The 26,764-nt window shown below is 48.5% G+C and overlaps 1 protein-coding gene across 2 annotated transcripts in view; it reads left to right on the forward strand.

The window, feature by feature from the left end:
- Window positions 1–25,087, forward strand: part of WDR31 (WD repeat domain 31) — a 39,979-nt gene extending 14,892 nt beyond the window's left edge. Inside the window, exons 5-10 of one of the 2 annotated variants that reach the window (XM_050926555.1) lie at window positions 7,788–7,932; window positions 8,019–8,119; window positions 13,357–13,427; window positions 14,721–14,862; window positions 16,934–17,096; window positions 24,473–25,087. In XM_050926555.1, the coding sequence (XP_050782512.1) occupies window positions 7,788–7,932; window positions 8,019–8,119; window positions 13,357–13,427; window positions 14,721–14,862; window positions 16,934–17,096; window positions 24,473–24,633 (783 nt within the window). In that variant the 3' untranslated portion in view covers window positions 24,634–25,087. The remainder of the gene's footprint in view (window positions 1–7,787; window positions 7,933–8,018; window positions 8,120–13,356; window positions 13,428–14,720; window positions 14,863–16,933; window positions 17,097–24,472) is intronic. The other variant, XM_050926556.1, reaches the window with a different exon arrangement.
- Window positions 25,088–26,764: the final 1,677 nt, after the last annotated feature.

Genomic DNA, 26,764 nt, shown 5'->3' on the forward strand with positions numbered 1-26,764 from the left:
GTTAGGGTGGGAGGCAGTTTGGGCATTTGCCACCCGAGTTCAGTAGAGGCTTTTGCACTGGGGAGGGACTGCCTAGAATCATAAAATATTAGGGTTGGAAGAGACCTCAGAAGGTTATCTAGTCCAACCCCCTGCTCAGAGCAGGACCAAGACCAACTAAATCATCCCAGACAAGGCTTTGTCAAGCCTGGTCTTAAAAAACTCTTAAGAATGGAGATTTCACAACCTCCCTAGGGAACCCATTCCAGTGCTTCACCACCCTCCCTCCTAGTGAAATAGTGTTTCCTAATATCCAACCTAAACCTCCCCCACTGCAACTTGAGACCATTACTCCTTGTTCTGTCATCTGCCACCACTGAGAACAGCCTAGCTCATTCCCCTCTGGAACCCCCTTTCAGGTAGCTGAAGGCTGCTATCAAATCCCCTCTTACTCTTCTCTTCTGCAGACTAAATAAGACCAGTTCTCTCAGCCTCTCCTTGTAAGTCATGTGCCCCAGCCCCCTAATCATTTTTCTTGCCCTCCACTGGACTCTCTCCAATTTGTCCACATTCCTTCTGTACTACAAGGACCAAAACTGGACGCAGTACTCCAAGTGTGGCCTCACCAGTGCCAAACAGAAGGGAATAATCACATCCCTCTATCTTCTGGCAACGCTTCTACTAATACAGCCCAATAGGCCGTTGGCATTCTTGGCAAAAAGGACACAGTGCTGACTCGTATCCAGCTTCTTGTCCCCTATAATCCCCAGGTCCTTTTCTGCAGAACTGCTGCTTAGCCAGTCGGTCCCCAACCTATAGTGATGCATGGGATTCTGCCTTCCTAAGTGCAGTACTCTGCATTTGTCCTTGTTGAATCTCATCAGATTTCTTTTGGCCCAATCCTCCAATTTGTCTAGGTCACTCTGGACCCTATCCCTACCCTCCAGCATATCTATCTCTCCTCCCATCTTAGATTCATCTGCACATTTGCTGAGGGTGCAATTAATCCCATCATCCAGATCATTAATAAAGATGTTGAACAAAACCAGTCACAGGACCTGGGGCACTCCACTTGATACCAGCTGCCAACTAGACATCAAACCGTTGATCACTACCTGTTGAGCCCGACATTGTGGCCAGCTTTCTATCCACCTTATAGTACATTCATCCAATCCATACGTTTAAACTTGCTGGCAAGAATACTCTCATCAGACTGTATCAAATGCTTTGCTAAAGTCAAGATATATCACATCCACCACTTTCCCCAAATTCACAGAGCCAATTATCTGATCATAGAAGGCAATCCGGTTGGTCAGGCATAACTTGCCCTCGGTGAATACATGTTGAGTCTTCCTGATCATCTTCCTCTCCTCCATCTGTTTCAGAATGGATTCCTTGAGGACCTGCTCCATGATTTTGCCGGGGACTGAAGTGAGTCTGTAGTTCCCCAAGTTCTCTTTCTTTCCTTTTTTAAATACGGGCACTATATTAGCCTTTTTCCAAATGTCTGAGACCTCCCCTGATCGCCATGAATTTTCCGAGATAATGGCGAGTGGCTCTGCCATCACATCAGCCAACTTCCTCAGCACCCTTGGATGCATTAGATCTGGACCCATGGACTTGTGTACATCCAGCTTTTCTAAATAGTCCTTAACCAGTTCTTTCACCACTGAGGGCTGCTCACCTCCTCCCCATACTGTGTTGCTCAGTGCAGCAGTGTGGGAGCTGACCTTGTCTGTGAAGACCAAGGCAAAAAAAGGGTTGAGTACTTCAGCTTTTTGCACATCATCTGTCACTATGTTGCCCCCTCCATTCAGTAAGGGTTCCACACTTTCCTAAACCACCTTTTTGTTGCTAACATACCTGGAGAAAACCTTTCTTGTTATCCTTCACATCCCTTGCTAGTTGCAACTCCAATTGTGCCTTGGCCTTCCTGATTACACCCCTGCATGCTCGAGCAATATTTTTATACTCCTCCCTAGTTATCTGTCCAAATTTCCACTTCTTGTAAGCTTCCCCTCCTCCTTTCCCTAGGTGAGCATGGCAGCAATCATTGACATTTGGGGATGGAGGACGAACAGATCGAGACCTTGTGTCCTTCTCCCTGCCCTACCAGCCTGTGACAGCTTCCTGCCTCCCTACTACACCCCTGCATCCACTAAAGATGGCTAGGCACAGCTCTGCAGGTTTCTGCCAAAATGATCAGCAGCAAAGTGGTTATTGACATTTAAATAGCCATTATTAGGTATCAGAGCTCTCACTTCCCAGGGAGGAACTGTTCACACCTCTCTGAGTGCTTGATTCAGGCTTCTGTAGAGTCAGGAGAAGAGAGCTGCCTCAGTTTGTGTCTGGTTCGTACAGTGATTTCCCTACACCCCCCCGAATTTCCCTAACACCCCCTCCCCCCAGTTTTGTGAACTAGTTACATGCCAAACCTGGTGGCTGAACTTTGCGACTTTGTCCTCACCCACAACTATTTCACATTTGTGGACAATATATACCTTCAAGTCAGTGGCACTGCTATGGGTACCCGCATGGCCCCACAGTATGCCAACATTTTTATGGCTGATTTTGAACAAAGCTTCCTTAGCTCTCATTCCCTAACACCCCTACTCTACTTGTGCTACATTGATGACATTTTTATCATCTGGACCCATGGAAAAGAAGCCCTTGAGGAATTCCACCATGATTTCAACAATTTCCATTCCACCATCAACCTCAGCCTAGACCAATCCACACAAGAGATCCAGTTCCTTGATGCTACTGTGCTAATAAGCGATGGTCACGTTAACACCACCCTATTCCAGAAACCCACTGACCTCTGTACTTACCTACATGCCTCCAGCTTCCATCCAGGACACACCACACGATCCATTGTCTACGGCCAAGCTCTAAGATACAACCACATTTGCTCCAATTCCTCAGACAGAGACAAACACCTACAAGATCTCTATCAAACATTCTTAAAACTACAATACCCACTTGCTGAAGTGAAAAAACAGATTGACAGAGTCAGAAGAGTACCCAGAAATCACCTACTACAAGACAGGCCCAACATAGAAAATAACAGAATGCCACTAGCCGTTACCTTCAGCCCCCAACTAAAACCTCTCCAGCGCATCCTCAAAGATCTACAACCTATCCTGAAAGATGATCCCTCACTCTCCCAGATCTTGGGAGACAGGCCTGTCCTTGCTTACAGACAGCCCCCCAACCTGAAGCAAATACTCACCAGCAACCACACACCACAAAACAAAAACAGTAACCCAGGAACCTATCCTTGCAACAAAGCCCAATGCCAACTCTGTCCACATATCTATTCAAGTGACACCATAATAGGACCTATTCAAATCAGCCACGCCATCAGGGGCTCATTCACCTGCACATCTACCAACATGATATATGCCATCATGTGCCAGCAATGCCCCTCTGCCATGTACATTGGCCAAACCGTACAGTCTCTACGCAAAAGAACAAATCTGACATCAGGAATCATAACATTCAAAAACCAGTAGGAGAACACTTCAGCCTCTCTGGCCATTCAGTAACAGATTTAAAGGTGGCAATTTTGCAACAGAAAAGCTTCAAAAACAGACTCCAACTAGAAACTGCTGAACTTGAATTAATATGCAAACTAGATACAATCAATTTAGGCTTAAATAGAGACTGGGAATGGCTGAGCCATTACACACATTGAATCTATTTCCCCATGTTAAGTATCCTCACACCTTCTCGTCAAACTGTCTTAAATGGGCTATCTTGATTATCACTACAAAAGTTTTTTTTCTCCTGCTGACAATAGCACATCTTAATTAATTAGCCTTTTAGAGTTGGTTGGGCAACTCCCACCTTTTCCTGTTCTCTGTATGTATATATATCTCCTCACTACAAGTTCCATTCTATGCATCAGATGAAGTGGGCCCACAAGAGCTTATGCTCAAATACATTTGTTAGTCTCTAAGGTGCCACAAGTACTCCTGTTCTTTTTGCAGATGCAGACTAACACGGCTGCTACTCTGAAACATGCCAATTTAGTGACTGTTTGGAAATTTGAATTGAAATTGAAACATTAATACACACCTGAAAAGCATATACAGTGTATGATAAAATACGTGTATCTGAAAGTATAATAGGTTTGAAAAGTATGAACATAGACTAGCTTCCTTATACAGCTGTTGTGTTTTATGACAATGTCAGTGCATTCATTTCAATGATGTTGGCAACCTAATAATTTCAAGTGATGATTTGTAAGCAAAGTCTAAATGAGCTCTCCCTGACCGCTAATGATGAGGTGAGGGAAAGGCTTCAGGACCAGACTGTATTTACAGTCACACCTAATCTACCTAGGTATCCAGCGAACAGAGCTGTGCTGCCCAAGTGATAGATTTTGGCTGGGGCTGGGTTACAAATCACTTGAATGTGGGGGGTGGAGGTGGGGTTGGGAATGAAATGTTGTTGTTCTTATTGTATGAGTAAAAGGCAGTTGAACTGTACTTAGTCTGTGCTGATTTGAAGGCATCAAGAGAGAGAGTGGGGACCTGTCCCTCTCCACTGTTTAAAGACAGAGCGGATTAGGCTCCCTAGATAATCTTTTGTTTTGTTAAGTGACCACTGCAGCTGAAATCACTGATAATCAGGTCCAAGTGCTTAGACTTGCTGTGGGACAGTGTTTCTGTGGAAGAGACGTCCCAGTCTGCACTAGCAGCGAGGTTCCCCCACTGAGAGCTCAGCTGAAATCACTGAGAGCTGGTGGAACCTCAAGAGACCAACTCGCAGAGGTCACAGTGGCAGGTAGCAGCAGAAGGTGACAGCGCAGGGCCATTGGCAACAGAGCGATGGAGTGAACAGTGGCACAATGAACAACAGTGGCCAGAGCGAACAGTGAGCAGCTGGAGGAACGAGTAAGGTGCCTTCTTGCCCCCCACCTGGGAGGTGTACTCACGTGAAAGCACCTCTAACGGCTTAAATAAGGGGCATGTTAAGTAAACATTTGTTTGGTGAACTATATTTTAGTGACTTTGCTCCAGAATGCTAGATTTATGACTGGGAATGGAAATTTACATAAATATGTTTCCTAGTAGGCCAAGATTTTTAAAATGCATTATTTGCCAAGGTTATTATCTAACATTGTTGCTATCTTGAGAGGTCATTATGTTGGGGAGTTTCTGTACTAAACATTTTTATTATTATAATTAATTTTTACATAAGAATGGTCATACTGGGTCAGACCAATGGTCCATATAGCCCAGTATCCTGTCTTCCGACAGTGGTCAAGGCCAGGTGCTTCAGAGGGAATGAACAGAACAGGTATCCATCAAGTGATCCATCCCCTGTTGCCCATTCCCAGCTTCTGGCAAACAGGCTAGCGACACTCAGAGCATGGTGTTGCATCCCTCCCCATCCTGGCTATTAGCCCCTGATGGACCTATTCTCCAGGAATTTATCTAGTTCTTTTTTTAATTCTGTTATAGTTTTGGTCTTCACAGCATCCCCTGGCAAAAAGTTCAACGGATTGACTTAATGGTGTGTGGAGAAGTACTTCCTTTAATTTGTTTTAAACGTGCTGCCTATTAATTTCATTGTGTGACTGCTAGTTCTTGTCTTATGTGAAGGATTAAATAACATTTCCTTATTCACTTTCTTCACACTAGTCAAAATTTTATAGACCTCTGTCATATCCCCCCTTAGTCGTCTCTTTTCTAAGCTGAAAATTCTCGATCATTTTAATTTCTCCTCCTGTTTCATACCCCAAATCATTTTAGTTGCCCATCTCTTTACCTTTTCCATTTCCAATATATCTTTTTTGGTATGGCATGACCAGATCTGCACACAGTATTCAAGGTGTACACATACCATGGATTTATATAGAGGCAATATGATATTTTCTGTCTTATTATCTATCTCTTTCTTAAAAAAGAAAAAGTTTCAGAATAGCAGCCGTGTTAGTCTGTATCCGCAAAAAGAACAGGAGTACATGTAGCACTTTAGAGACTAACAAATTTATTTGAGCATAAGCTTTTGTGGGCTACATCCAATGAAGTGGGCTGGAGCCCACGAAAGCTTATGCTCAAATAAATTTGTTTGTTTCTAAGGTGCCACAAGTACTTCTGTTTTTTTAAAAAAAGCAAACAGAATATTGGGAATCAGTGACTGCAGCTGCACATTGAGTGGATGTTTTCAGAGAACTATCCACAATGACTCCAAGATCTCTTTCTTGAGTGTTAACAGCTAATTCAGACTCCTTCATTTTGTATGTATAGTTGAGATTGTTTTCCAATGTGCATTACTTTGCATTTATCAACATTGAATTTCATCTGCCATTTTTGTTGCCCAGTCACCCAGTTTTGTGAGATCCATTTGCAACATTTCGCAGTCTGCCTGGGACTTAACGATCTTGAATAGTTTTGTACCATCTGCAAAATTTGCCACCTCACTGTTTACCCATTTTTCCAGATCATTTATGAGTATGTTGAACAGTACTGGTCCCAGTACCGACCCCTCAGGGATACCGCTATTTATCTCTCTCCATTCTGAAAACTGATAATTTATTCCTACCCTTTGTTTCCCATCTTTTAACCAGTTACTGATCCATAAGAGGACTTCCCTCTTATCCCATGATGGCTTACTTTTCAAAAGTCAATTTAAATTAAATACATTTTTTAAAAAATTATATGTTTTTAGAAATCTAGACCAGTTATATGTTTTGGTGTAACTTGCATTATCCTTATGTTAAATTTGCATTATCCTAACAAAACATTTACATTATTCATATCTCTTTTATATATCTCATCGGTCCTGACAACCCCCCCTGTAAATTCGAACACCCCCCCATTTTCAATTCTTGGGGAAACCACTGGGTTCATACCTGGGAAGTTCCTTTCACACTCCGAGTGTGATTTAGTTTTGTTAATGAAAGCTTAGGGCTGGTTTACACTATAGACCTGTAGCGATATAACTGCGTGGCTCAGGGGTGTTAAAAATCCACCCTCCTGAGCGACACAGATGTACCGACATCACCCTCTGTGTAGACAGTGCTATGTCAGCAGGTGGTGGATTAATTACACCAGTGGTTCTCAACCTTTTTCATGAGAGGATCCCTAAAAATTTTCACATGAAGGTGTGGACCCCTTTGGAAATCTTAGACAAAGTCTGCTGACCCCCTAGGGGTCTGTGGACCGCAGGCTGAGACCCACTGAATGACACCAATGGGAGAAGCTCTTTTGTTGGCATAGGAACACCTTCACTGGAGCACTACAGCAGGCAGCTGTGCCGATGCAGTGTTTGAAGTATAGGCCTGCCTGTGGATTATGTCTCTCGGGTCAGTGGTGAAGTAGGGTCCTTGCCTTGGAATCGTTGAGAGCTCAAGGTCCTGGATGTATTCTAAATCTCTTCCTTTGCTTCCTCTCTTCTGCCTGTGACTGTGACCTGGATCACTTAAGAGCCTCATGTTAATCGACTAGTTAACATTTGTCCACAGTTCTTCCATATAAGTTGAGGAGTGTGTTTCTGGGTTAGTTTAACTCTTGAGGGGAGCTATAAGGCTCTGCAGCGAGTGACATGAATTCACTGTGCTGCAGTAATCGCCCTGAATTGCGCAGCCTGGAGTCATCTTTGTGTGAGTACAAAATGGAATTTGTAAGTCAAAATATCCCCCTTTCAGATCTGTGTGTTTCCTGGGCCTGACAGGTAGGAACATGCTGCAGCCAAGTGCAGAGCTCTGAAACCATTGCAGACTTTCTGGGCTTTTCTTGCCTTGCCATTGGGTTGAGCTGGCCAATGGATCGTGTATCTCATTCTGTTCTGTGCAGGTGGCCTGTGTCTTTGAATCCAACAGTTTTTTCAGTGCCTCGCGTGACAAGACAGTCATGATGTGGGAGCTACACAGGAACTCAGGGCCGAGCCAGCACTTCCCAGGACATGACTTGGTTGTAACTGGACTGGCGGTGAGCCCAGGTGAGGCCCAGCTGACTCTTTCTGCTAGCAACTGCAGTAATGCTGGTTTCTCTGCCCTCTCTTACATAAAGTCATTGTGGTTGTAGACTCTTTACAGCTGTGCACAGGTTCACGGGACAACACCATGTGCAAGTGGGACATAGAGACCGGGGAATGTCTGCAGAGAGCTGCCATTTCCAGGAATCTGGTAAGAGCAAATATCTCTGTTTGCCCTAGAATGGCAGCTCCCCACCCACTGGCTCGTATGCATGTGAATCTATGCAAAGGGGAAGCTATTTTTGCTGCTGCCCTAGCAGCGATTTCCTTGTGCATGTGATGAGAGCAGGCCTTGCCCCCCACACAGGCTCCAGCTACATGTTTCATTAATGCTCTGAGCTCAGGCAGGCCAGGGCAGTAGCCACTGAAAGCTATTCACAGTGGATGGCACTTCAGGGGCCCTGGTGACTGGAAGTGGTGGGTCCACCTTACCAGATGCCCAGTTTGCACTGGTCAGCATATTTGAAAGCAGCCTCTGCAAGGATGCCAGTGGTGAGTGGGTGCATTCTCTGCTCCTCCAGATAATGGCAAAACTGCAGAGCATGTGGCTGGTACCTGAGAGGTGTGTCTCTTGGGTGCACTGCAGCGTTTGCTTCCCAGTGCTTGTTTTGGCACATCTACCAACCCAAAACTCCCCTGGGGAAACCCAGCGGTGCAGGTGTAACCCAAAGCTCCAGGACATGAGCCCTAGCTTTCCAGAATGACTAAGGTGAATTTTAGAAGAAGCCTTTCACACTGGGTCCCAGCTTGATCAGACAGGAATCCCAGCAAAAGTCCTAAGCCTAGCACTCAGGCCATTGGATCAGAGGCAGCCTGGAGTGAATGAGTGCAACTGCCTAGGGGAGCGTGGGTCACACTCAGCAGTGACTTCCGTGCTGAGGAAATTGAATGTGTCCTGGGCACCTCGAACTTATCGGAAGTGAGGTCCCTGACCCAGAATGCTCAGTGGACAATGCAAAACGGGAGGAGCCACAATACAACAGCATTTTAGCGTAATCCTGCACACATCCCCAAGAGCAGGAAGAGACCCCAGCAGGAGGGTGTGAGGGAAAGCAGGCTTCAGCTTCCATTCCATCATCTCCGCACTTCAGTTGCTGCCTTGGTGGCATCTACTTGCAGCACACGTTCTGTTCTGTCACGGCCACCCACTTTCTTACCAGTCGTTTAAGACCCTGCTGTAGTGTCTGAGAGCTGTGATAGTGCAACACGGATTTGCTCTCACACCAGTGTGATCATTGTACAAAGCAGTGAGTGTGATAACCTGTTGCACATGTAGCCGCCTTGTCTGCCTTTGCCTGGCACGTGAGTTAAGCCTCATGACTCCTCATGTGAGGCAGGGTATGTCCTACCGGGGCCAGATTAACTTTCTGTGGGCCTGGCGCCAAACATATTAGTGGGCCTCCATGGGGGAAGGTGCAGGGTGGCGGTATGGTCAGTCTCCAGAGTTAAGGGCGGTCTGGGGGCAATGAGGCACAGTGTGGCGGGAGTAGCCCCGCTCCGCGCAGCCCAGCAGGAGGGCACTGTTTACAAACTTGCAGCTGCCAGATACACACTGGTCTGCCCAGTCATGTGCTGCCAGCATGCCCATTCCCCTGAGGGGTGGGGCTGCACCACACCGCCCCTCTGTCCAGTGCCTCAATCTTATGTCCAGCACCCTCTCTGTGACCAGCCCTCCCCCTTCCTGGAGACCTCCCCCGCTGGCCTCCCATCACAACTGCACAGCACCCTGCACGCCACACCGCTCGCCCTGCGCCCCTTGCCAATAGACCTCCCCACCGCCCACCATCACAGCTGCATAGTGCTCCATATTCCTGAGGGGATTCTGCACCAAAAAATTAAAAATTCTATGCATGGTATTTTAAAATTCTGCAAATTTTATTTGTCAATAAATAAATGTGGAGTCTCCAGCATGGCAGTGGGGTGCAGGGACCATGGCAGGAGCATGGAGGTGAGAGGTTATCATGCAGCCTCCCCCCACCCCACCTTACCCTGGGACAGGGACTCAGCAGTGAGGCTGCACCTGACCATGACACAGTGCAAGGGCCAGGCCTGCCCCAGAAACGCCCTGGGCCCCTGCCCCCATGTGTCAGGTGTACCAGGTGTAGGTGAGCAGGCTCAGCCCGGCAGCAGGATCTCAGTGCAGAGGGACATAGTGGAGGGAGGGATCCAGGTGGGGATAAGAGAGTTCTTTGGGCGGCAGTCTGGGTGTGGGTGGCTCAGTGGGAGATCTGGATGCACAGAAGCTGAGTGGGGGGTTCCAGGTGCAGGGGCAATGGGACTCTGCAGGGGATCCAGGTGACGGTGTTTGGGGCTCAGCAGGCGGGGGGTCTAGGTGCAGGGGAGGTGGAGTTCATTTGGGTGGGGGTGCAGGTGGTTGAGCTCAGTGTGGAGGGTGTCTGGGGGGGCTCATCAGGTTGGTACAGGTGCAGGGGAGGTGGGGCTCATCAGGGTGAGGGTTCGATGGGCCTGCTTAACAGGGAAGCCCCAGCTTCTGCCAAGGGGATGCAGCATGCTGGGCCCCAGATTCCCCCATCCCCTTCTCTTCCCCATCCCATGCTCCTTCCCCATTGCTCCATTTCCCCAGGCTTGGGGGGCAGGCAGGAAACTGCCCCCCCGCACTCTCTAGTGGAGTGGAGCAGGTTGGGGCCGGGTCTCTCCACTTCCTGCTGCCCGATGATTTGGAGAGTGGGCCTGACCCTGAACTCACGGGGCAGCAGGAAGTGGAGTGACCCGGCCCCAGCATGCTCCGCTCTGCTTCTGTGGCTGGGGGCGTCAAATCCCTGCTGCAGTCTCCCAGGGCGCGTAGCTCATGGGAGAGGGCTTCGAGGGCAAGGGGCGGGTCGGAGCAGGGGCGGGGGCAGCTTTCCTGGCCATCTCAGCCGGCCAGGGGATTGGGCTGGCCGGCGCCTCTTCTGACTCGGGGCCTGGCACCATGATAAACCTGCTACTGCCTATCCCTGTGTTACTGCTGGGCAGACTGGGACACTGAAGGGTTAGGTCCATCCCTTAGCCCATCGTGAAATCAGGCTCCAGGTGACTTGCCCAAAGGCAGAGAGTTGAAATGAGTCAGGACTAGAACTCAGAACTCCCACTTCCCACTCCGCAATGCAAAAGTGGCCAGACTGGGTCAGACTCAATGTCCAACTAACCCCATCTCTTGTCATTGACAGCATGCAGCGCCAACTACTTGATAGGGAGGGGCAGAAATCTCTGGAGAGAACAATGTGGTGTAACTTGACCATGGGGAAGCTTCTTTCTGACTCCCTTAAAGGTGGTCTCATGTCCTGAGACAGGAGGGTTTCTTACCCCTCTATTTTGTAATCTATGTAATGGGAACAGGGACATGTCAATTACCCATAGAAAAGTCCCATTGGGATTTTGTGTAGGGCAGTTTAACTCTACAGAGCCCGAGGCCTCTGTGGTACTCTACTGACCAAGTCCCCTCTCCTCCTTCGTTGCACCTCAGATTACACACTGGCTGCTAAGGGAGCAGCATTGATGGTATCCAGAGGTAGCTCGACCCAGCTCTCCTGGCTCCAGTGATGGCTGCTTGGGACAGAGGATGGCTGGGCCCCAAGAGCAATGTATATAAGAACATAAGAACGGTCGTACCAGGTCATACCAAGGGTCCATCTAGCCCAGTATCCTGTCTACTGACAGTGGCCAATGCCAGGTGCCCCAGAGGAAGTGAAGCAAACAGGCAATGATCAAGTGATCTCTCTCCTGCCATCCATCTCCATTCTCTGACAAACAGAGGCTAGGGCCACCATTCCTTACCCATCCTGGCTAATAGCCATTTATGGACTTAAACACCATGAATTTATCCAGTCCCCTTTTAAATGCTGTTATAGTCCTAGCCTTCACAACCTCCTCAGGTAAGGAGTTCCACAAGTTGACTGTGCACTGCGTGAAGACGAACTTCCTTTTATTTGTTTTAAACCTGCTGCCTATTAATTTCATTTGGTGACCCCTAGTTCTTGTATTATGGGAATAAGTAAATAACTTTTCCTTATCCACTTTCTCCACATCACTCATGATTTTATATATCTCTATCATATCCTCCCTTAGTCTCCTCTTTTCCAAGCTGAAGAGTCCTAGCCTCTTTAATCTTTCCTCATATGGGACCCTCTCCAAACCCCTAATCATTTTAGTTGCCCTTTTCTGAAACTTTTCTAGTGCCAGTATATCTTTTTTGAGATGAGGAGACCACATCTGTATGCAGTATTCGGGATGTGGGCGTATCATGGATTTATATAAGAGCAATAATATATTCTCAGTCTTATTCTCTATCCCCTTTTTAATGATTCCTAACATCCTGTTTGCTTTTTTGACCGCCTGTGCACACTGCGTGGACATCTTCAGAGAACTATCCACGATGACTCCAAGATCTTTTTCCTGACTCGTTGTAGCTAAATTAGCCCCCATCACATTGTATGTATAGTTGGGGTTATTTTTTCCAATGTGCATTACTTTACATGTATCCACATTAAATTTCATTTGCCATTTTGTTGCCCAGTCACTTAGTTTTGTGAGATCTTGTTGAAGTTCTTCACAGTCTGCTTCAATCTTAACTATCTTGAGCAGTTTAGTATCATCTGCAAACTTTGCCACCTCACTGTTTACCCCTTTCTCCAGCTCATTTATGAATAAGTTGAATATTTATGAATAAGGTGAATAGGATTGGTCCTAGGACTGACCCTTGGGGAACACCACAAATTACCCCTCTCCATTCCGAGAATATACCATTAATTCCTACCCTTTGTTCCCTGTCTTTTAACCAGTTCTCAGTCCATGAAAGGACCTTCCCTTCTATCCCATGACAGCTTAATTTATGTAAGAGCCTTTGGTGAGGGACCTTGTCAAAGGCTTTCTGGAAATCTAAGTACACTATGTCCACTGGATCCCCCTTGTCGACATGTTTGTTGACCCCTTCAGAGAACTCTAATAGATTAATAAGACATGATTTCCCTTTACAGAAACCATGTTGACTATTGCTCAACAGTTTATATTTTTCTTTGTGTCTGACAATTTTATTCTTCACTATTGTTTCGGCTAATTTGCCCGGTACCGAAGTTAGACTTACCGGTCTGTAATTGCCGGGATCACCTCTAGAGTCCTTTTTAAATATTGGCGTTACATTAGCTAACTTCCAGTCATTGGGTACAGAAGCCGATTTAAAGGACAGGTTACAAACCTTAGTTAATAGTTCCGCAACTTCACGTTTGAGTTTTTTCAGAACTCTTGGGTGAATGCCATCTGGTCCCGGTGACTTGTTAATGTTGAGTTTATCAATTAATTCCAAAACCTTCTCTAGTGACGCTGTGTGTGGACAGGGGTCAGTTTGGGCTTTGTTAGGTGGACAGGATTCTGGTACTTCTTTCCCTTCAGCAGGTAACACACCTGTGCTGGGTTCCTGCAGAGCCGTATGTCATTCAGACGTCAGAGGATAAAACAATCAGGTAAAGCCTAGCGGTGGGGACCACCTGCAGAGGTGAGACTTGGTGTATTCAGGAGAACCTGGGTAAGGAGTCCCAGAGTTTTGTAAAACCATCCCATGGACAGTGCTGGTGATTAGGCCTGTTGGTGGGATGGGGGCTGCTAATAGCCTTGGACTGCAGAGCTGTTCACTTGGGTCCAGGATGAGTGCCTGGGCATCCCCAGACCAGTACACTATGGCTGTTGGGCGCCTTTCTCCTTCACTGGGTGGGCGGCAGTGGCATCTGTCATTCCTCAACCCATCTTTTGGCAGGCCAAGTGTCTCTAACCCTGGAGGGGAAGTAGACACACCAGTAGAGAACTTCATTACTGCTTGAATTGGGGTAATAAGGAGGTTATTGTCTGGAGTCTGCCACAGAAACCACAGCAGGGAGTGGCTTTGTAGGTTAGTGAAGTTGTCTCCCAAGCTCTGTTGCTAGAAGCAAACCTTGTGCTAACCTCATATTTCGTGGAGAGTATGATCTTCGGCGGGGTAGCACATGATCAGGACACCAGTGCTGTGAGCAATACCACTTGCCACTGGGTAGAACCTGTGTTAGCATTTGGCATGGCTTTGTCATCTCTGATCAATATTATTACCATTGCTGGTGAGTTTGCAGACAGAATGTGTGATATGCAGCAGAGCAGGAGGGTGACCAGCTATAAGAGGAGCAGTGTCCAGGGCTGCCCAGCTCTCTCCCAGGTAAAGGTGCCACCAGCAAAGAAAAGAAACCGGCATTTCGAAGTGGCCAAGATGGAAATCCCCATGCAGCCAAGCTACAGGGTGGGAGATAGATGGGGCAAAGGGAATGGGGCTGAAAACACGTTGTGGGCGGAAGAGGGAAGCGTTGTTTAACATGAGTATTGCGGTAGCTTCTCCTCAAGGCCCCAACCAAGACTGGGCCCATTGTGCTAAACCCATGGAGCTTGCAGGTGTGAAGGCTAGATCTCAAGAGAGGAATGGCTCTAGCTTGAGTCAAGGGAAGGAGGGCTCTGGTTCACACATGTGGAACACCATGAAGAACCAGAGAATTGGCAGGTCTGGGCCAGAACACGAGGTTGAGTCATGGAGCTCAGTAACCCTTGAAATAAGAGGAGAAGAGGCCCAGGCTGGAGGTGTGAAGAGATTGGGTTGTGCATATTGTCATGAGCATGCTTCAAAATAGCCAGCTTGCATTCTCTTTTGTAGATTCTGCCCCAATAACTGGCCAGACATTGCGAGGAGTTCAGTCACTGTATTAACTCTCCCTCACTTGTTCTTTTTTCCTCCTTTCCAGGATCTGGGACAGCCGGGAGCTGCAAGTGGCCCATAGGTTCCCGGTAAAGCAGTATATTCAGACCTACTGTGATGTAAGCCAGGATGGACGGTACTGCATCAGTAGCAGCAATGGCTTCAGTGGGGAGGGCTGCGAAGCCACAGTGAGTTTTCTGGCTGGGCAGCAAATTGCTGCTTGTTCTAGACCTCTCCAGAAATTGATACCTATAGACGGTAACCTGTCTCGCGGGCAGCAGGGCTTAGCGGGTTCACCTTGGCACTCTGAGAGCAATTCTGCCAGGAAGTGAAGCCTGTGCGCTGGACTGGCTTTAGCCTTGGTATTACCTGTCCCTCACCAAAGGCTTTTATGTAAATGAAGTTGTCATGGGATAAGAGGGAAGGTCCTTTCATGGATTGAGAACTGGTTAAAAGACAGGGAACAAAGGGTAGGAATTAATGGTAAATTTTCAGGATGGAGAGGGGTAACTAGTGGTGTTCCCCAAGGGTCAGTCCTAGGACCAATCCTGTTCAACTTATTCATAAAAGATTTGGAGAAAGGGGTAAACAGTGAGGTGGCAAAGTTTGCAGATGATACTAAACTGCTCAAGATAGTTAAGGCCAAAGCAGTCTGTAAAGAACTTCAACAAGATCTCACAAAACTAAGTGATTGGGCAACAAAATGGCAAATGAAATTTAATGAGTCTGAATGTAAAGTAACGCATATTGGAAAAAATAACCCCAACTATACATGCAATATGATGAGGGCTAATTTAGCTACAATGAGTCAGGAAAAAGATCTTGGAGTTATCATGGATCGTTCTCTGAAGACGACAATGCAGTGTGCAGCAGCAGTCAAAAAAGCAAACAGGATTTTAGGAATCATTAAAAAAGAGATAGAAAATAAGACAGAGAATATCCTATTGCCCTTATATAAGTCTATGGTGCGCCCACATCTCGAATACTGCGTACAGATGTGGTCTCCTCATCTCAAAAAAGATATACTGGCATTAGAAAAGGTTCAGAGAAGGGCAACTAAAATGATTAGGGGTTTGGAATGGGTCCCATATGAGGGGAGATTAAAGAGGCTAGGCCTCTTCAGCTTGGAAAAGAGGCGAGTAAGGTGGGATATGATAGAAGGCTATAAAATCATGAGTGGTGTGGAGAAAGTGGATAAGGAAAACTTATTTACTTGTTCCCATAATATAAGAACTAGGGGCCACCAAATGAAATTAATTAATGGGCAGCAGGTTTAAAACAAATAAAAGGAAGTTTTTGAGTTTTTGGCTAACTGTTCTTCAAACTCCTTTTTGGCTTTTCTTATTACATTTTTACACTTAATTTGGCAGTGTTTATGGTCCTTTCTATTTGCCTCTCTAGGATTTGACTTCCACTTTTTAAAAGATGCCTTTTTATCTCTCACTGCTTCTTCTACATGGTTGTTAAGTCACGGTGGCTCTTTTTTAGTTCTTTTACTGGGTTGTTTAATTTGGGGGTATACATTTAAGTTGAGCTTCTATTATGGTGTCTTTGAAAAGTGTCCATGCACCTTCTGTTTCTGTTTACCTAACCCCCTCATTTTTGCATAGTTCCCCTTTCTGAAATTAAATGCCACAGTGTGTTGAGGTGTTCGTCTCACCACAGGGAATTATGCCTCTTGAAATGCGTACTAATGAAAAATCATCCCACTGGGTTTTAACTTTTTCAGGGGAGTTATAGGACCAAATGCTGATCCCTCCCAGTAGCAAAATTCCTATTGTGTTCGGTCAGTCTGGAGTTTGACTCTGCATTTAAAATAAAACTGCATGGGGCTGGGTCCCACAGCTGCCCTGGTGATTGCATGGCTGTACCCTGGCTTCTCTAGGAATGTGGCATATGCCATCCCACATCCGCTGTGGGGAGGAGTGGAAGATAAAGACTGGAGAGCAAACACAGAACAGATGTGTGAAGGAGTTAAAACTGGCAGCAGGCTATCTGCCAGCAATTCAATGGGAAGATGAGGGGAGTGGAGCACCAAGCTGGAACGCTTGTGTAAGCCTCCGTGGGTATGTTTGTCTCAGGCTCGAGATAGATGGTGGTATCAGCGTGGTGGCAGGTGCTGAGTGAGGACAGCAAGGAGGTACCTGGGAGATGTAATGATTGTTTTTTCTTTGTAAAGCAGCCAAGCGTGGTGAAGGAATAGTAACAAATTGGTGAAATGGCCTTCGGGTTGAGCTCTTTATGTCTGTTCCTTTGCAGCTGTGGGACCTAAGGCAGACAAGAAGCCGCGTGCGTGAGTTCAAGGGGCATTTCCAAACCACAGCATCCTGTGTCTTCCTTCCCAAGGGTCTTGGTCTGACCCCAGTCGTTGCCACTTCATCACATGACTGCATGGTGAAGATCTGGAACCAAGACAGCGGAGGTACGGCCTCAAAATGTGACTTAGGGCTTGGCTACACTTGCGAGTTAGGGCGCCCGGGGCTGCGTTAATGCACTCTACAGCTGTAGTGCTCCTGGTAATCCAGCTCCACGAGAAGCATAGTGTTTGCTGCGCCTTGGCTGAAACGCCTGAGCGTCCGTGGGAATGAGGTGTTCCGTTACTGCGCTCTGATTGGCCTCCAGAAACGTCCCATAATCCCCTTTAGTCCAGTGGCCACTCTTGTCATTGTTTTGAACTCGGTTGTAGGAATGCAGATATGCCCTTTCAAAGCTCCGTTTCTGACATCCGGTATGCTTATCTGCTCCGGGACAAAGCAACATTACTGAGGAATGCTGCTTGCTGTGAGTGAGTGTGTGGGGGGAGAGGGGTCTGCTGCTGTCTGAACTTACAAGATAGCATGCTGACACACTCTCAGCACCCCAAAAACCCACTCTTCCCACACACACACACAACACACTCCCTGTCACATTTGAAATGCACATTGCAGCCACTTGCACGCTGGGATAACTACTATTATGCATGTTGCAAGAGTTGCTAATGTGGCCACACCAGTATGCTTCCAGTTGAGTGTGTAAACACAGGGCAGCGTTTTCCCTGCTGCAGTCTCCAAAGGCTGGTTTAACTCCCAGCACTCTACATCTGTGAGTGTAGCCATGTTCCTAGGAGGAACCACGTATTGACGGGGTGTTAAAACGTCCCTCTTTATTCCTCTCTCAGATGGTTGGTGATGTGCTACTGAACTTTTATCCCAGCGGTCTCCAAACATTGGAGAGTTGCGCCCCCCTTACCCATGTCCACACCCCTCCTCCCCGGGGCCAGGAGTGGGGATGTGGCTCCAGGTGAGGGGGGAGGGGAAAGACAAGAAAAGGATTAAGGAGGCCAAGGCTGGGGCCTCAAACTGGGGATGAGTCTGGTGCTGGGAGCCATAGGGGAAAAATTTGCCAAGTTCCCTGCTCCCACTCACCTCACCTCTGCCTCTTCCCAGAGCACGCTGCGTCCACGCTTCTCCTCCCAGCACTTGCCACTGCGAAACAGCTGTTTCATGGCATAACAAGCTCTTGGAGGAAGAGGGGAGGAGTGGGAACACAGCGTGCTCAGGGGAGAAGGCGGAGAAGAGACGGGGCTGGGGCACGTATTTGGGGAAGGGGTTGGAATCGGGGCGGCGCAGGGGCGGGTTGAGCACTCATCGGCACCAGCAGAAGCGCCGAAGGCAGGGCCACAGCCAGGAGTGGGAGTGGAGCTGCAGCTGGGCTGCAGTGGGGGCTGGCAGCTGGGCCTGTGGCCAGGTGCAGGTCCACTGCTGGCCTTGGCCCCAGACCGGGAACAATGCCGCAGCCAGCAGCTGAGGCTGGGAGCTGGCAGGGGCCGGGAGTGGAGCTCTGGCCGGGTGCGGAGCTGCACCGAGGCTGGGGAAGGGGATGCAGGTGGGGGCAGGGAGGGAGTGGTTGGCGCTCCCTCCCCACCGCATATGGGGGCTGGCCTGGGCCCCACCACACCGTCCCAGATGTTCCTCCATGCTACCCCACAGTTTGGGGACCTCTGCTTTGTTCTGTAAGTAACTGACGCAGATCCAGCCTATGGGGTTTTGACAGAAATGGCTATTTCATGACCTGTGATAAACAGCTTGGACTCAGTTTCTATATCACAAAAATAATGAGTGCTCAGGTTTGTAACCTCGGAACTCAGTCACATCCTGATTCAAGTGAAAGGATGCTATAAAGGGTGGAGTTTTACACATGAGACAGTCGAGCAGCTGGGGGGACAGGATAACATATGAAGGGAAATGCCAGGGAGTTGTCCCAATTGGACTAGATGCTGTAACTGCATTTTGAGGCCAGGGCCTGGTTACTGAACATTCCCGCTCATTTTGGTTGATGTTCGCAGGCTGGCTCCAGGCACCAGCAAAGCAATCAGGTGCTTGGGATGGCACATTTGCAGGGGCAAGCGGGATCCAGCATAGGAGCTGAGAACCAACGGGGCCCTGGGAGCTGAAGTTCCTTTGTTAGCTCCCTGCCTATAGAGCCAGCCCTGGAGCAGGGAAAGAACTACATTTCCCAGGATTTCCTTGGTAGCTCTCAACAGGAAAGGGAGGGGGAGGGAGTGAGGTAGCTGAGACCTCATGCTGCAGCTTGTTGTGAATGGAGAGCACACTGCTAGAACTGGTGGCACTGTGAATGGTAGGGTTACCATGTTTTAACATTCAAAAAAGAGGACACTCCATGGGGTAGCCCCGCCCCGCCCCCTATCCACTCCCTCCCACTTCCTGCCCCCTGACTGCCGCCCACAGAACTTCAACCCATCCAACCCCCCTGCTCCTTGTCCACTGATCACCCCCACCCAGGACCCCTAACCACGCCCTGGAACCTCACCCCCTATCTAAGCCTCCCTTCTCCTTGTCCCTGACTGCCCCCTCCTGAGACCCCCCCATCCTAACTGCCCCCCTAGAACTCCACCCCCTATCTGTCCCCTGACTTCCCTGACCCCTATCCACACCCCCGCTCCTGACAGACCACTGGAACTCCCACGCCTGTCCAACCATTGCCTGTCCCCTGATTGCCCCTTCCCCAGAACCCCTGATCCATCTAACCTCCCCCCACTCCCTGCCCCTGACTGTCCCCCTGAATCTCTGCCCCATCCAACCCCCCCCCCCGCACCTTGTCCCCTGACTGCCCCGACCCCTCTTCACACCCCCACCCCCTGTTAGGTCCCCCCTTGACCCATCCAACCCCCCCTGCTCCCTGTCCCTTGACCGCCTCCCGGGATCCCGTGCCCCTTCTCCAAACCACCCAGACCCCCTTACCGTACTGCTCAGAGCAGTGTGGCTCCGCGCAGAGCCAGACACGCTGCTGTGCTCCCCCGCAGAGGCGCAGCCTCATCCCCCCAGAGTGCTGCCAGCGTAGCATGCTGAGGCTGCAGGGGAGGGTGGGAGTAGAGGAGGGGATCTGGCCGGGCCGCCCTGTCAGCCGCGCCACGCTCTGGATTGGAAGGGAAATCCTGGACTTTTTGAGAGTTTTACAAATTCCTCCCGGACGGCTATTTAAAACCCAAAAAGCCGGACATGTCCGTGAAAATATGGACATATGGTAGGTAACCCTAGAATGGGGAACAAGTATGCCCAAGGAGTAAAAGACTTTGGCCCAGATATCCCCTTCAGAAGACATCCCCAGACTGGATTAGGGACACTGGTGTGACCTCACCTTGCAGCCCCCAAAGTAAGAATTGGGTGGACTAAATGGACAGAGTCCCTCTCTATCTGAAGCCTGGCAAGGGAGATACATGGATCCCACTAGAATTTAAAATGAAAAGTAAGGGGGGAGGCTCTACTGGACCTGGGCAGCTTTAGATACAGTACCAGGCACGCAGGAGGATTTCCACTTCTGAGCCATGGAAGCAGAAATTGTCTTTTCCTTTCCAGATTCAGCTAGTATTCAGAAAGGGAATCTAGCATTTGCCTTCCAGATTTGAAAACCCTCAAAATTCAGGAGTGCTCAAGCTCAGTTTGGGCAGCTGTTACTTCATTTCTCCCAAATCAAATATACTGATCCACTGTAACTTGCTGTAGAAAAAGTAGGATAAAATTGAGCAAGAAATGCTTCCCAGGGGTTATTAGGACTGGAACGGCTATTTTCAACAGCCATTGCCCCCCCTTTTTTTTTTTTAGTTTTTATTTGTTTAAAAGGAAGACAGTGATATTGCATTGGCAAATTCCCCATAGAAACAAAGAGTGGAACAAAAGAATAATAAAAGCACCTCAACTTTTCCTCATTTATGTAGGACAGTCATAGGATAGGGCTGGGGTGGCAGGGGGCTGCGGGTGGGGGGGGGCAAAACTGGGCAGAGAGCCCAGGGCTGGGACAGCAGGAGGGTGTGGGGGGAGCCCAGGGCTGGGGTAGAGAGTAGCCAAAAATTTTTTTGCTTGGGGCGGCAAAAAACCTAGAGCCAGCCCTGAATGTTCATACTCACTTTTGTGACTGGGAATTACAGTGATTAAGGCATGTGATGAGGTTTGGCCTTACTATGGTCTGAGAACAAAGAGAAAATACCTTCTAAGCACTATTATACTGGGAAGCTTGTGTTAGTTGTTGCTTATCTACCATCCAGTTTAGAATACAGAGAGGAGAGAGCTACTGGAAAACAGCATAGACTCTCCCTCTACCCACAGATAGTTCAGCTTCCTGCACACACCCATAGAATCATTGAATCATAGAATATCAAGGTTGGAAGAGACCTCAGGAGGTCATCTAGTCCAAACCCCTGCTCAAAGCAGGACCAATTCCCAACTAAATCATCCCAGCCAGCCCCTTGTTGAGCCTCATCAGCTTTGTCAAGCCTGACCTTAAAAACCTCTAAGGAAGGAGATTCCACCACCTCCCTAGGTAGCCCATTCCAGGCTTCACCGCCCTCCTAGTGAAAAAGTTTTTCCTAATATCCAACATAAACCTTCCCCACGGCAACTTGAGACCATTACTCCTTGTTCTGTCATCAGCTACCACTGGGAACAGTCTAGATCCATCCTCTTTGGAACCCCCTTTCAGGTAGTTGAAAGCAGCTATTAAATCCCCCCTCATTCTTCTCTTCTGCAGATTAAACAATCCCAGTTCCCTCAGCCTCTCCTCATAAGTCATGTGCTCCAGCCCCCTAAGCATTTTTGTTGCCCTCCACTGGACTCTTTCCAATTTCTCCACATCCTTCTTGTAGCGTGGGGCCCAAAACTGGACACAGTACACCAGATGAGGCCTCACCAATGTCAAATAGAGGGGAATGATCACGTCCCTCAATCTGCTGGCAGTGCCCCTACTTATACAGCCCAAAATGCCATTAGCTTCAGAATTGATTCCATGATTTTTCCAGGGACTGAGGTGAGGCCTGTAGTTCCCCAGATCTCATCCCACAGTCTGCTGGTTGTAGAGACCACTCTCCAGCCCTGGCAGTGAAGGAACCTGAGCTCAGGCTGGATCCCACAATAAACTGCCTTAATCCTCCTGCTTGGTTGCAGTGTGCTGAATGGCATGATTGGTATGTTAGCCTCAGTCTTAACCAGCAGTTGATATCTGCACTTGTTTTAATAGTAGCTAAACTAAGACTCTGAGTGCAAAATCATGTATTATTAATTTGTGTTACGATAGTGCCTAGGACCCCAGTCTTGGGCCAGGACCCCAAGCACCCAGGGGCTGTACAAATACAGGACAACACTGAGTGAATTTGATTCTGTTTGTCTGTTTCGTAAATACTCTGTGAAAGTCACTGCTGGTGCCACTGGGATGGGAGGAGCTACTACAAATATCCTAGAAGACACAACATTAGGCTGTCTCCAGATAGAGGTGCAAATGTCTGATGTTCTACTCTCCATTTAAAATATATATTGTGCTGAAACCTCCTTCGTGTTGGAAATAAGTTCAAGTCTAAGTCAATCTAACAGCCCTGCACACCAGTCCCCACAACCAGAATCAGACCAAAGTATTGCAGCCCTCAGGAGAATGAACTGTTGTGTACCATAGGCAGAGAACCAGGGCGGCTGGTGGGTGACCAAGATGTGCCAATGCCCAAGGATCCTTCAATGACAGGGAATTGAATGAGTGAGATATTACCCAGATGATCCTAGCTAGTGATCTGCACCCTATGCTGCAAAGAGGGTGAAAACCCCCAAGGTCCTGTCAGTCTGACCTGGGGAAAATTCCTTCTCAATCCCCAATTTGGTGATCAAATGTATATTGCCAAAAAAATGTAATAAAGAAATAAGCAGGGGGAGGGCAATGAATCTGTGTGGCATTAATTAGGGTTATCTCCAGAAGTGCAGTAATGAAGAATTTTATTGGCATTGGAAGAGAGGCTTGTTTTAATGTTCATTAGTGGTGATCAAAATCATCAGGAGGTGCTGAATTAATATGAGGGCTGACTGTGTTTTCTGCACTGAGACTAATGTGTTACAGGTCTCAGTTGCACCTTCTGCAAAGCAGTAAGGCTCTAAAGTTCTGAGGTTTCTTTCTGAACGTGATCCTACCCCCACCCCCATCCCCATGACTGAGAACAATAAATCCAGCAACAATTAGGCCAAAGGAATTAATATATTGGTGAAACAGGATCCTGCAGACAAATCACTGTGAGAACAGCATGTTTTGTGTGATAGGAACGTCCTGAGCTGGAAATCTGCTAAATTATAGTGCCTAAGCAATACAATTAACCCTCAAGCATAGATCCTTCCACAGGCTATTGTAACATACCAGCTATTATGAGAGGATGTACAGTTCCTAACAGCCCCTTGTGTAATGGGTACCTGAGAATGTGTCTCAAACTCTGCCAACCCCATTGCTGTCACAGTCAGTGCGTATTAGGACTGACTCCTCCATTGTCCCAGGCTTGCAGGCAGGGGCGGCTCCAGGAACCAGCACGCCAAGCGCGTGCCTGGGGTGGCAAGCCATGGGGGGCGTTCTGCCGGTCGCCGCGAGGGCGGCAGGCAGGTTGCCTTTGGCGGCATGCCTGCAGAGGGTCCGCTGGTCCTGCAGCTTCGGCGGACCTCCCGCAGGTGTGCTGCCGAATTCGCGGGACCGGGGACCTCCCGCAGGCAAGCCACCAAAGGCAGGCTGCCTGCTGTGCTTGGGGCGGCAAAATACCTAAAGCCGTCCCTGCTTGCAGGAGTTTCTTAAGGCTGTGTTGGCACCTGAATGGGCTTCGGATCAGCACTCTGAGACAGCCAATCGGAGGCACAGGAGGAGCTGATCCTGAGAGCAGCCCCTGTAAAACAAACACTGCAACAGTCTGGAATCCCAGCTCGCAATCTGGGTGACCTGCTGTCGCTAAACTCCGGATACACGTGGCACCTGTTTGCTGTGTCATCTCCCCTTAACCTCTGTTCCTGTCCACCACTGCGGGGGGAGCAGAAGAGCAAAGAGATGGCATGACTCAGTTGGGGCCTGGTTTTGTGCTAGTTTTCGTGTATCTGTCATGGGACTGTTGAGCAGTAGAAGCTCTCACTTCTTTGGGTTGAGAGAGGGGCAAAAGGGAACCTTGATCATGTCCCTTTTTTAATCCTAGAAATACCAGCTGCTAACACCTGGCTTGCAGAGGGGCTGTGGCCAGTGGGAGCCCTAGGAAGGCTCCTACAGCAGGGTGCTGTGGTGGTAATGTCAGATGAGAGAAGTGCCTGACCTTGGAGACAAAGTGGGGCCAGATTTCATATGCTGGACCATGGGTTCCTTTCAATGTCATTCCTGTGTGTCTGTAGAAGGGCCCTATAACTGCACACACCCCCCTTTAAAAAGCCTCTGTTTTCTGTAGGTGAGTTGTTTGTTGTTTCAATATACTTCTGAATTACAACAAAACACATCTGACTGACTGACGTTTCCCTGTTCTCTCCACAGCCTGCCTGGTCACCTTGTGCCTTGATGGATCCGGACCCCTTGCTTCCCTGGCTGTCTGTGACAGCTCCACACTTCTCTGTGCCAGCTTCAACTCGGGAATTCACTTACTCAGGATAAACAGCATTAAAGGGCTGGAGCTCCAGGAGGTGGCAACATTCTGATTTGTAGTGACCCTCTCTGCCCCAAACCATCATGGTCAAAATCCAAAGCAGGAATTGCCTCTCTGGTTAAGAAGTCTCTCGGTCGTTAGTACTCATTTCCCAGCTGACTAGGTTTAATGGCCAGGCACCTGTAATATCCCTAGCCCCAAATCAGCAACAGTGCAGAGCCAGCAGGGTCATCATCAGGTTCCTGTTTCTGAGATTATGGAAACTAGCTGCATCCATTTTTAAAGCCAAGTCATAGATGCATTTAGGCCAAATTTTAACTTAAAATAAGCCTTGCACATTTGACACACAAAATCAAAAGCAAACTAGTTATAGATCTAACAGTTAGATGAGAAAAAGAGACACAAGCAGAGACTCTAGTGAAACAGGCTGCCGGCCTACAGGGAAGTGTATTTCTGGGAATATCCTGCTGACCACAATGGGGTAGCCTCCATCCTGTCGTGCAAACATCTGTTCCTTGCTATGCTGCAGGTTTTGTTGCTTTTCTTGTTACAAAGAGCCTATAAAAGAAGGCCTGGATGCTTGTCAGCAGAGGTAAGGAAAAATCATGGATCGTTGTCCCTCTTGCCTTATCAGTGTTACGTCGGCATCCCATTTGTTACCCCCAAGGTCACGCCACCAGGGCAGAGTCTGGCTTACTGAGAAGCCTGGGTTATTGATGCTGTGTGCAGTAGCAGACTGAGGAACAAAGGGTCCATCCTGTTATCAGGGTAGAAGCTGAATACTGTGCTGTGAAGCAGCAAACTTGCTACAGATCTGAAAACCACCTTTCAGATGTCAGCATGTGGAATGAATGGCTTGTTTCAGAACATACCAGTAACAGGCTAACTGAATTAACATGCTCAGGTGTCGGCTAGAGAAGCTCAGCCCAGTTCTCATTGCTCAGGTTCGGTGTGCTGTTAATGAAGTCAAACGCTGTGCCCCAAAACGAATGCTTGTTCTACAACCAGGGCTGGTGTACATGCACCCTGCTGGAAGGGGGGGAGAATTCATGCTCTTAGCCTGTCACCAAAAGCTTTGGCAGCAGCTGTGAAGGTCGCTATTTCTCCACAATCCAAGGCAGAAGCAAGCTGATAAAAAAGACTAATGGAGTTGAAGAAATAATCACATGTTCTTGGCACATTGCCAGCCTGTTGAGCAGAAGCTGTGGCAGAAGAATTCAGGGAGAGGTGACGCAGGAAGAACCCCGGAAGAGGGGTTAGGGAGAGTTTTCACTTCCAGCTAAAGCTGATTCTACAGATGGGATGGCTGGTGTTTTTAACGGGTTTGCCTGGGCTCAGCCTGCCCCTTTTGCCCTGGTGTGGTACCTAGGGTGGTAGCCAGCTTTTCAGTGCAGAAAGTGGTCCAGTGAGTCAGTAACCAGTTCTCAGATGCCTTCCTTTCCATGGGTGTGTTTGGCTCTGAGGTTCACAGTGCTATGGGAAGGTCTGTCCACCACTTCCTGATCCAATAGGCTCGGAGCTCACAATGCCAGATCCAGGGACTGCTGTGGGGTTACTGCTGACTGACTCAGATTCCCTGAGAGCAGAAGTAGGCAAGAGAGGTTTCCTCTCCTCTGTGTGCCAGAGGCTGAGGAGGATGCTTAGTATACTACAGGGTGCTTCTCCACCAAGAAAGGCTATTGAGAGAGTTCCATGTACGTACAGATCGGGCTCCCCCTGTGGGGTTTGCAGGGGCTAGCCAGTGTTTGGCTGGCAGCCTGGAAAATGCTGTCTGTGTTGGTTAATATCCTTGATTGGTGCTTGCTTACCGGGCACTAGGAGCTACTGCCCAGATCACGTGATGTGGATGCTTTGTGCTATGCTGCCGGGGTGCTTGCCGGTGGAAGGGTCACCCCAGTGCAGTGGGGACGCTGTGGTGGCACAGAGCTCCGATAGCAACTGCTATGTCACCCCTTCACTGTGCTGTCCAGTGTCACCCACTGGGCCTGACGCTTATGCATTTGCCCTCTGCCTTATGCCTGCCTGCAGCCCTGATGGAGTCTCAGGCTTCCAGCAGGGCTGCAGAAACTCAGCAAGACTCTTCTTGCATTTATCACCCTGCGGCAGCTGTGGTGTCAGACACCAGCACTAAAGCAGGGAGTCTCTTGCATGCTCCCTGGGCTGACACCCAGCCTGCCTCCAGC

This window comes from Gopherus flavomarginatus, chromosome 17, assembly GCF_025201925.1.
Source record: "Gopherus flavomarginatus isolate rGopFla2 chromosome 17, rGopFla2.mat.asm, whole genome shotgun sequence".
In the NCBI taxonomy this organism is placed as follows: Eukaryota; Metazoa; Chordata; order Testudines; family Testudinidae; genus Gopherus; species Gopherus flavomarginatus.